Raw genomic sequence first — 11,125 nt, 5'->3', positions numbered from 1 at the left:
GCAGACCGGGAAGAGAGCAGGTATCTGTTCACACATATACACCCATGCGCACAGTCCTAGCCACAGCCACCCCAATGGTCTGGTGGTGACTGATTAACCCACCTCCCCAACCTCCCTCCACATCCTTCCTCCTGGCATAAAAGGGCACCCTGCGCTTGAGACAAAGGTAATGCCAAGAGGAAGGATGTCTCCTGCCAAAGGCCTGCGTCGCCTCTCCCTCTGCCCCAAGGCCCCCGTAGCTGCTATCCCCTTTGGGGACCTGCTGGAGAAAGTGGGCAGCATGGGCCCCTTCCAGTTCTTTTCCGTCCTGCTGCTCACCTTGCCAGTCCTGCTCCTCGCCAGTCACAACCTGGTGCAGAACTTCAGCGCCGCCTCTCCGGAGCACCGATGTCGCCTGCCGTCGCCGGCCAACACCTCCCATCACGGTCACCCACTCCTTCTGGACCAGAGCGTTTGGCCGGACAGGTGCCACCGCTTTGCCGTCAGGCTGGCCCTTGACGCCAATGGCTCCCAGAGCCAGGATAGGGACCCTGAGCTGGAGCCATGCCAGGACGGCTGGCAGTATGACCGCAGCACTTTCACCTCCACCATCGTCACCGAGGTATGAATTAGCACCCTTCCTCCGAAGAGGCAGGGTAACACACCTGGCTTCTCCCCATTTTTTATGCTCACAACATTCCTGTGAGGTAACTTAAGTGGAGAGAGAGGTTGGCTCAAGTGAGCGTCATGGTTCCATGGGGATTTGAAACCAAGGTGAGAGCTAGTGGTGGTGTGGTGATTAGAGTGCCAGGCTAGGACCTGGGAAAGACCAGGGTTCCAATCCCCACTTGGCCGTGAAGCTCACCAGGTGACTTCAGGCCAGTCCTTGCCCTTCAGCCTAACCTACCTCAGAGGGAGGTTGTTGTAAGGATTAAATGAGGACAAAATGGGGAGGAGAAGTATGTGGGCCACTTTGAGCTCCTTAAACAATATGGGATAGAATCAGAGAGTTGGGATCCTGAGGGTCATCTAGTCCAACCCCCTGCAATGCAGGAATTTCGACATGCAGCTCCCCATCCAATTTGAAACCATACTGGACTCTGTTTAGCTTTGCGAATAGGATAGTAGTTTTATTGCTGTGTCACTATATAAATAAATAGCCCCAGGCCTCCCTGTCTCTAGCCCAACACTCACTTTGGAACCCCAGGCAAAACCCAGTTCCAAATGACAAATATGGGTGGCCTCAAAACATGTCACAGGGAGACTGCAGGGAGGGTGACAACAGACAAGGAGGGAAGGCTATCAGATGCCAAGGCAGCCTGGCAGCCCATCTTGGAGGCAGCTTTGAAATGACCCAGGAGGCGATGCACCTGTTTACCCTGGCCTTTGACACCAGTGTTTTGTTTGTTTTATTTCATTTTTATCCCACAATTTTTAACCAAGGAGCTCAAATTGGCAATCAGGGGTCCCCTCCCCTCATTTAATCCCCCACACCAACCCTGTGAGCTAGGTGTCTGCCTTCCATCAGGGTCACACACTCAGTAAACTTCACAGCCTAAGTGGGGATTTGAACCCCTGTCTCTTCCAAGTCCTAGTCCAACACTCTAACCACTACACCACCCTGCCTTCAGGACCCACCCTATTACAGTATTGTGAATGCAATGTGCTTTAACTGTTTTTCATTCTGAGTTTTAAATTGTTGCAACCCTCTCTGGGACTTGGTGAAGGGCAAATAATAATAATAATAATAATAATAATAATAATAATAATAATAGGTACTTGAGTGGCGTCCCCCCCCCAGTCTCTACCCACTCCCCTCCATTGCATGCTGCCCACAAGGACCAGTTTGACACCTCATGTTTCACTGATCTCCCCCTCCCCGAAGGCTGCCTCACTAAATCTGTCTCCCTCTCTCTTCCCTCCAGTGGGATCTGGTCTGTCACCTACAACCCCTCAAGAGCCTGGCTCAGTCCCTCTTCATGGGAGGGGTCCTGGTGGGAGCCTTCATCTTTGGAGACCTCTCCGACAGGTAAGAAGCCAGCCTGCTTGCCTCACCTTGTTCTTCAACTGGGTGGTCCCATCTCCCTCAAAAACCCTAACCTCTCCTTCTGGATCTGTCAGCTTGAATAATCGTAACACACACACAAAATCCTTACCTCTCCTGGACTCAAAGAGTCAGCTGACGGTCAACAGCTCCTAGCCACAACGGCTATCCTCTGCCTCCACAGTGGAGGCAGCAATGCTTCTGAATCCCAGTTGCTGGAAACAGCAGGAGGGGAGAGTTGCTCCTGTGTTCGAATCCTGCTTGAGGTTTTCCCAGTGAGGCCACTGGCCACTGGTCAGATCCATCAGGTTCTTCTTGTGTTCCTACAAGTCTCTCTCTCTCCCAGACATTGGCCCTTTGGATCCAGCTTGCTCCCCATAACACTCCAAATCACAATCTGTGTCAGAGGTGGGGAACTGGTGTGTTTCTGGACTGCAGGTCCCATTGTTGTTCTCTGTGGGTCTGGGGCTGGTGGGAGTTGGGGTGCAGGCACACCCAGAGGGCCACAGGCTCCCTAGTGGCATCAATAACCCAGCAGTGGGAATCCTGCAGCATTGCTCGATGGGCCTGTAATTGATTCACAAGCCTCCCTTAATCATTACTGTATTAGGTTGACAGGAAGAGCAGAACAATGCGAGACCTGCAACTGGGTCATTTAAGGCCAAAGGCCTATCTAGTCCCACATGCTGCTCCCACCAGGGCCAGTCAGGTGCCTTAGGGAGTGTGATCCACAGGGCCGGCCCAAGAAATGATGCTGCCTAAGACCAGGGACAAGATGGCTCCTCCTCTTCTTCCAGGAACAAAAGCTAAGCAGGCTGCCAGCTGCCAGTCAACTTCCTCCAGTATACCAGAGGGCTGGTGACAACGACCATGTTCACACACCATGCCTATAAAGAGCTATCCTGCCACTTTGAACAGTTATGGCTTCCCCCAGAGAATTATGGGAGCTGTGGTTGGCTAAGGGTGCTGAGAGTTGCTAGGAAACCTCTACTCCCCTCCCAGAACTACAATTCCCAGAGTCCACCGTGAAGAGGGATTGGATGTTAAAACCACTCTGGGAACTGTAGTTCTGTGAGGGGGATGGTGGTGGGGTTTCTTCCTGTCAGCAGCAACCTGTCAGCACCCTTCGCAAACTACAGCTCCCAGGATTCTTTGGGGGTAGTAGCCCTGACTGCTTAAAAGTGGCACAACAGTGCTTTAAATGTATGGTATGGATGTGGCCTAGCTTCAGGGTTCAGAACAGGCATACAGTGGTACCTTGGGTTACATACGCTTCAGGTTACATACGTTTCAGGTTACAGACTCCGCTAACCCAGAAATAGTGCTTCAGGTTAAGAACTTTGCTTCAAGATAAGAACAGAAATCGGGCTCCGGTGGCGCAGCAGCAGCAGAAAGCCCCATTAGCTAAAGTGGTGCTTCAGATTAAGAACAGTTTCAGGTTAAGAACGGACCTCCAGAACAAATTAAGTACTTAACCCGAGGTACCACTGTATACTGCTCTGCCCACTCCCCCCCCCCCAAGTATGGACCACCTGAGGCAGCAGGGCTCTTCCTAATGCTGAACTGTGTTTACTTGAAAATGGAAGTGGAAGGTACCAATTCCACAGCCTATGCCAGAGGAGGAGAGGGGAGGACCGAGCACACAAGGCCTGTCACAACCCATCCCTCGTAGTCATACAAACCCTCCTAATATTATTTATTTATTGAGAGTATTTATACCCCACTGTTCAGCCAAAAAGGCTCCCAGAGTGGCTTACATGCTACTGTTTAAATGCAATCAGTCTCTGCTCTGGCAGGCTTACAATAAATAAAAAAAGACAGGGCACACAAGGGAAGGGGGAAAGGGAGGGAAGAGGGAAAAATCAAGCTGAGGCACCGTTGTTCTTCTAATGACCAGCTAGACCAGTTCCGCAACTTCCCACATGCTGCCTACAAGGCATTTCTCAGAGCTGACCATTGACATCTTGGTTGTACAGGTTTGGGCGCCGTCTGATCCTCATCTGGTCGCTGCTGCTGGTCGCTGTCACGGGGACAGGGGCTGCCTTCTCTGCCACCTTTGCCACCTACTGCATCTTCCGCTTCCTAAGCGGCGTGGGCATCTCTGGCTTCCTGCTGAACTACGTCTGCCTCAGTGAGTGCCACTGGTTGTGCCCTGGAGACAACCTGGGATGATGGTGGAGGGGATGGAGGAGAACAACACCCTCCCTGCTCTGCGGAAAAGGCCTTTGCTGAAGCTGGTCTTTGCTTCAGGGGTGGGGGAAATCTCCCATGGGTGCCCCTGGCCTTTCCCCATTGCTCTCTCCACAGCTGCTCAGCTCTCTGGGGTCAAGGGCAGAGGAGGGTCTTCTCCATCACTTTGGTCACCTGATACTTTTATTAAATGTCAGGGATTGAAACTGAGGCCTTGCCTGTGCAGAGCAATTGCCACTTCCCATAATGTTTGTCCATCTTGAGATAGCCAGTGTGGTGTAGTCATTAGAGTGTCAGACTAAAACCTGGGAGACTTGGGTTCAAATCCTCACTCAGCCATGAAGCTCACTGGGTGTGACTTTGGGGGCCACTCACTGCTTCTCTCATCCCAACCTACCTTGCAGTGCTGTTGTGGGGATTAAATGAGGAGAGGGAGAACAGTGTGTACCACCTTGAGCTTTGATAACAACAACAAGAACAAATTTGTAGACACCCTATACCCTCAGGTCTCAGGGCATCTTACAAGATAAAATCACAATATAAAAACACAAAATACATAATCAAAATAAAAACAAAAACCCAATAACCCCCCAACACATTTTAAAAGGGCATTGGATATGTGATATAAATGCAATACGTAATAATAATAAACCTGTTATTTTTTAAAAAATCCACCAACCAATATTCTCCATGTATAAGCACACAGAGACATTGTTGAACCGCCTTGGTTCCTCCAGGTCCAGCTCCATATTCAGACTTTGGGATTTCCTGTTCTCCCTTCCCCAGGCCTGGAGTGGGTGCCCACCAAGCATCGTGCCACGGTGGTGGCCACACAGAGTTACAGCAGCACAGCTGGGCAGGTGCTCCTTGCCGGCCTGGCCTATGGCCTCCGCGACTGGCGCTGGCTGCAGCTGGCCATCTCCGCCCCGTTTTTTGTCTTCTTCGCCTACTCTTGGTGAGTTTGGGGCCCCAACCCCTGTAGCTGAAATGGAGAAGGGGAATGAAGAGCAAAAGAGCACAGGAGCTAGGCTGTATCAACAGAAGTCGAATGTCCAGATCAAGGGAAGTCATATTACTGCTCTATTCTGCCTCGGTCAGACCCCACCTGGAGTCCTGTGTCCAGTTCTGGGCACCACAATTTAAGAAGGATGTTGACAAGATAGAAGGTGTGTAGAGGAGGGCGACCAAGATAATAAACGGCCTGGAAACCAAGCCTTAATGGAGGAGAATGGTTAAGTGAGTTGGGGGTGATTAGCCTGGAGGAGAGGAGATGGAGAGGCGATGGGATAGCCATCTTCAAATATCTGAAGGGCTGTCACACAGAAAGTGGGAAACGCTTCTTTTCTGCTGTCAATACATATAAATGAATAGATGGCCAGTTTCAAGCGAGTCCTGGGATTCCTCCTCAGGTGGCTACCAGAATCAGCCCGGTGGCTCCTTATGAACAATGAGCGGGAGGCCGCCCTCCGCAACCTGAAGCGTGTGGCCAAGATCAATGGGAAGGCGGCTACAGGGGAGGCCGTGGTTCTGGAGGTGAGTGAAGACCCCCGGTCATCTTTGGTTGCAGCATGACCCACCGCCAAGGGTCAGTCTGGCAGCTGAGCGTTCATGGGTCCTGGTGGAAATACGTTTCGGGCACACATCCTACTGTCTTAGTGGCACACAACATTTGTGTGTGGTTTTGGCAGCTACTGGGCACCACACTCAGAAATGCAGTGGACCCTCCTGCCCAGAACAGCCTTGGGTCCCAGACCATTGTCTAAGCTCACTGGGGATGAAGGGTTTTGTAGTCCAACCACATCTGGGGACCCAAGGCTGGAGATGAACACTCGCCTAGGAGATGGGAAAGGAGAGAGGGGAAGATCAAAGATCACCCCATAGATCTTTAGTTGCTGACAGTCCTGAAAAGTGGGGCAGGGTCACTGAGAGTGGGTTTGGGCCCTAGTGAATGTTTTCCAAGGTCCGCCAGCAAGGTTGGACCAACTAAGAATCTTTACAGGGGATAGAAAATAAAATGCGTGTTCACAGTTTTTATGATAATACTTATTGTTACATGCCTCCTCAATCCCTCAGCAGTGTGAGCAGTGCTGGATTTACATGTAAGCTAAACAAGCTATAGCTTAGGGCTCCACTCTCTTGCCCCCCCATATACTTCTTCATAATTGTATTTCACTATTAATATACTTCTTCTTAATTGTATTTCAGTTCAACAATCACTTTGATAAAATACAGATTTTGTTATATTCAAATGGCTTTAGATACCTATTTGGTCCATAAATTGCCATATAGCATATACTCAACACAAAAAGAGCAACAATTTGTTGTTGACAAAGGACAGCTGTACATATAAAGGGCCCCATTACCTTCAGTAGCTTAGGGCCTCATCAAACCTAAATCCGGCCCTGGGTGTGAGATTCAGGGGTCTTGGTCCTTACCCAGGGCTCATTTTTCCCTTGGAAATGAGGCACAACAGAGACTGTGGTGTCTCAGCCATGACATCCTCTTTCCCCTGCCCGGTGCACTGAGATTTCTTGCCTTCCTTTCCTCCTCAGATGTTGGAGACCGAAGTGGCGAACAGCACTTCAAAGAGGGGCTCCCATTCCTGCTTGGACCTCTTCCGCACTCCGACCCTGAGACGCATCTCTTGCTGCCTCATGTTGATAAGGTACCCCAAGAGGCTCCCAGAATAGGCTGGGGCAAAAAAACAACAACAGGTGGGGTAGGGGGCAGAAGCAGCTACAGAAGAGGGGTGGGCAGCCTCAGGACCCCCCCTCTCCCAGCTTGAATATGTCCCTGATCTGTGATTATGCCTTTTACATCCATGGATGGAGAAATGGGAGGAACCTCTGGTCTTGGCATGGCTACAATGCAACCCCCTATACAAAAATAATAGCCACATCCAACTGGCCTGCCCACTTTTGCCTCTAGCCCTGCCTACAAACAAACTGCATGTGGACCCCAAAGGGGTGCTTACAGGGGGAGGCAGACCTTGGGAGGTCCTCCACCACTGATGTAGAATGAGAGGACTAGACCTCCCAAAGGTCCACTGCATATCTCCGGCGACTCTGCCAGAATGCTGTCTTATCTCAATGCAAGGGGTGAGCCTCCTTCTGACCCCCTCCCTCCTCCTCCTCCCCACACAGCTTCTCCATCAACCTGGCCTACTTTGGACTCTCCATGGACCTCTCTGTCTTTGGCCTGGATGTCTTTGTGGTCCAGCTCTTCTTCGGGACCATTGACCTGCTGGCCAAGATGGGCTGCGCCCTTTTGCTGGCATTCATCGGCCGAAGAACCATCCAGAGCCTCTCCCTCATCCTGGCTGGAGTTTTCCTCTTGCTCACCCTCGCGGTACCCTCTGGTAAGGAGCAACCTGTGGCTGAAGGGGCTGGGTGTGAGCCCCCCCCCCAATGACCCTTGGGGAGGCCTCTTCTGGAGCAGTCAGTTCACAGCTGAGATGTTCCAGGACAGGATGCTGCAGCAAGAGCCTCTGAAAAACCATGGGGTTGGCTTTCCCACCCTGTGCAAGCTGGGGGACAGAGATTTGGCTACCAGAGAGTGGGGTTAGGGGTCTGGGGTGGGGGTCCGTGTGCCCACCGCTACCACACCGTACAATTGGGATGTGTCTTCCTGTGAGGATGGAGCAAGAATTCTGACTCGCTTGATTCGGATTCCTGTGGGGGTCCCTTCCAACTCTAGAATCATGATTCTAACCTATTTTTCCTCTTCTCCCCCCTATTTGTTTCTAGAAATGTTGACGGGCCGCCTGGCCCTTGTGGTGCTGGGGAAAGGCTGCCTGGCGGCCTCCTCCATGTGCCTGTATCTGTATGGCGGGGAGCTTTTCCCAACTGTTGTGAGGTGAGCTCAGCACTGGGCAAGGATGAAAAAAGTGTGTGCATGTGTGAACTGGATCTTGACCCTGGGAAATAGTGGCTGCTCCTGCTCCCTGTTTTATTAGAGTATCAGCCTTGGACTGGGGAGGCGCCTCCTCAAACCTCCACACAGCCTTCCTTGGTGACCTTGGGTTAATCGCCACATCTCAGCCTAATGTACCTCACAAAGGACAAAAAACAGGTGGAAGAGAACCATGTGTGCTACCTTTAGATCCTTGGAGGAAAGGACGGTTATAAATGTACTCAGTATTTTTTTGAGTAAAAAATTACAACGGGGTACTGGTACTCAGATATAGATAAAAACCAAGGGTGCCACCACAAAATGGCTGCCATGGGCAGCAAAAAAAGAGACACAGGAACGCAAAGTGGTGTTGTCCAAACCCCTGAAATTGGATAGGTTTGTATGAATGCTGGTACTTTGTACAGTTCTGAATACTGTCAGAAAAAAGGCCTTTGATGTATTAAGAAACAATTTTAATCATAATTTTATTATTTGTACCCCGCTCATCTGGCTGGGTTGCCCCAGCCACTCTGGGCAGCTTCCGACATGTAGAAAAACATCAAACATTAAAAAATTCACTATACAGGGATGCCTTCTAAAAGTTGTATAATAATAATAATAATAATAATAATAATAATAATAATAATAATGGATCAGGGGTAAGATGGAGAATCCATGAAAAGGGATATTACTCAACCCTAGCCTTGAGAAAGTGTTGGTTGTTTTTATTTTTATTACATATTTTGTTCTGTGAGACCCCCAGGTATAGGGTGGTATATAAATTCTAATCATCATCATCATCATCTAATTCTGATATGTGCATGTCAAAGCACATATTTGCAGGCAGAGAGCCTCAAGTCCCAGGAGAGGCAGGTGCTCTGTCAAGATCTTACCCCTGCTCTTTCCTTTGGCAGGCAAACGGGCACCAGCTTCACCATGGTGATGGCCCGTCTGGGTGGCATCGTGGCCCCAGGGGTGCTGACGGCCGGCGACTTCCAACCCTTCTTGCCCCTGGTGATATTTGGCATCACTCCCATAGTCTCCGGCCTTGCCGCAGGTTTCCTTCCCGAGATACACAACCTCCCCCTCCTGGATACGGTAGAAGAAGTGGAAGAAAGGTGGGTTTTGTTTTCTCCCCTCTTGGTGTGTGGGGGGTCTCTAGTGCCACCACCCGCTTCTTCCCATAAACCAGTGCCCCTCTACCCTACCCTAGGCAGAAAGCATTATTCAGAATAGCCGACCCCCTAAAGAAGATAGCAAAGCAATAAAATTCAAAGTAGTAACAAGTGCACGTTTATTCAAAATCCGATTAAAATTATTTGGTTTAATTAATTCAACAAAATGGATGGACTTGATCCAGTGATGCCAACTTTTTGAAATCTGATACTTGCCTCCTGCGCCTCACCCCCCACTGCCCTCTTAGTGCCTCCCTAGGTAATTCCACTGCCCCCCAGCAGTTTCATGGAGGACAGACCTGTTAATGGCTGCAAGCCATGATGTCTCAGCTCTGTCTCCACAATCAAGAGGCGGCAATGCTTTTGAGTTTGCTGGAAGCCACAGGAGGGGAGAAAGCTCTTGTGCTTGGATCCTGCTTGCAGGTTTCCCACGGGCATCTGGTGGGCTGCTGTGAGAACAGGATGCTGGACTAGATGGGCCCCCTTTGGCCAGATCCAGCAGGCTCTTAAGTTCTTAGTTTGAGAAAGAAAGAAAATCCAAGGCCATTGATATACAGTACAAGACAATATCCTTTTACAGCAATAATTGTATCAATATACAGCCGGACAAAATGTTTCTCTGTGTATACTGTTAAACACTAATCAATTTCTCAAAAGCTTTCTACCCTCACAGCTGTTCTCACAATCTTTCCCTTTCGCCAACCACCACACCTTTAATAGGGCTTTCTTCTTTCTTTATTACACATCCTTATGCACAACAGCCAGTATTAGCCAAACACACCAGTCTTAGTAACAATCATAATAGCAGCTGGCAACAAATAATAATAATCAAAGCCCCTCTCCCTTCTTCCTATGATGGGGAAAGCTTGTTGTTTTATCAACCTTGAACATCCAGTCTGGAGGAAGAGTCCTATGTGACACAAAAGCTGGTGCTCTGCACTTCAATGAGCAGTTAATGGGAATAAAATGTGCTATCTCGCCTCCCTCCTGTCCGCAGCTGCTTCTGTGGGGCGAAATGCAGCTGTTTTGATCTCTTCCGATTTTCTGATCACATGCTCTTTCCTGTCTCATTTCAAAATGATTGTCTCTCCCTCTCCCCGCACCTCACTTTAACATCCTTCTTTCATGCGCAGCGAGCTCAGCTCTGTTCATATTCTATTCCCTTCCCAAAAGGCTGCATTTTCCCATCTCCTCTTCTAACCAATAGGAGTATCTGCTTTTAATACCGTTGAATGTCATGTTCCTAGAGCCAGACGGAAACCCAAAGCAGTTCTCAAGGAGACGCAGGAGAAGAGCAGGGCTCAAGTCGTCTGGTCGACATACTTCTGAGCTTCAGATGTACGAGAAACAGGATCATTCTCTGGGAGCCAGCCTGGGCAGGCAGAGCAACATTCCTTACTGGAGCTCAGCCTCTTTCGAGGGACTCTGTAATGCATGGGACAATTAGGCTGTGGACATCCATATCCCAGAGAGAAATGGAACCTTGAGGAACACCTTCCTGCCTCCTTGCCCACCTGTGCAAGTGAGCTCACCGCCTGAGGCCCTCCTCCGAGTGCTTCTTCCATCTGAAGTGAGGTGGGAGGCGACTGGAGGAAGGACCTTCTCAGTGGTGGCCACTCATTGATGGAATCCTCTCCCCAGGGAGGCCTGCCAAGCCCCTGCTTTGTAACCTTAGTGGTGCCAAACAAATACCTCCCCACTCCAGCTTTTTAAAACTTTCAATGGTGATGCTGTTGCTGCCAGTTTTATGGTTTGTATTTAAAGATGATAATGATTCAGCAAGCATCAAAGCGGGCACTCTGCCTTTCTCACACATACACTCCCTTTGTCATAACCAGCCCTGCCC

The 11,125-nt window shown here is 49.9% G+C and overlaps 1 protein-coding gene across 1 annotated transcript; it reads left to right on the top strand.

Annotated features, from left to right (window-relative positions):
• Positions 1 to 10,979, top strand: LOC128403984 (solute carrier family 22 member 6-A-like). The gene is made up of 10 exons (XM_053369203.1): positions 1 to 601; positions 1,905 to 2,008; positions 4,000 to 4,154; positions 5,000 to 5,168; positions 5,623 to 5,746; positions 6,766 to 6,878; positions 7,357 to 7,571; positions 7,960 to 8,068; positions 9,019 to 9,222; positions 10,527 to 10,979. The coding sequence occupies exons 1-10, from the start codon at positions 170 to 172 to the stop codon at positions 10,606 to 10,608; spliced, it is 1,707 nt and encodes a 568-aa protein (XP_053225178.1). The 5' UTR covers positions 1 to 169; the 3' UTR covers positions 10,609 to 10,979.
• Positions 10,980 to 11,125: the final 146 nt, after the last annotated feature.

This window comes from Podarcis raffonei, chromosome 16 (genome assembly GCF_027172205.1).
Source record: "Podarcis raffonei isolate rPodRaf1 chromosome 16, rPodRaf1.pri, whole genome shotgun sequence".
NCBI classification, from domain to species: Eukaryota; Metazoa; Chordata; class Lepidosauria; order Squamata; family Lacertidae; genus Podarcis; species Podarcis raffonei.
The sequence above is the reverse complement of the archived record's forward strand: the minus strand, read 5'-3'. Positions and strand labels throughout refer to the sequence as shown.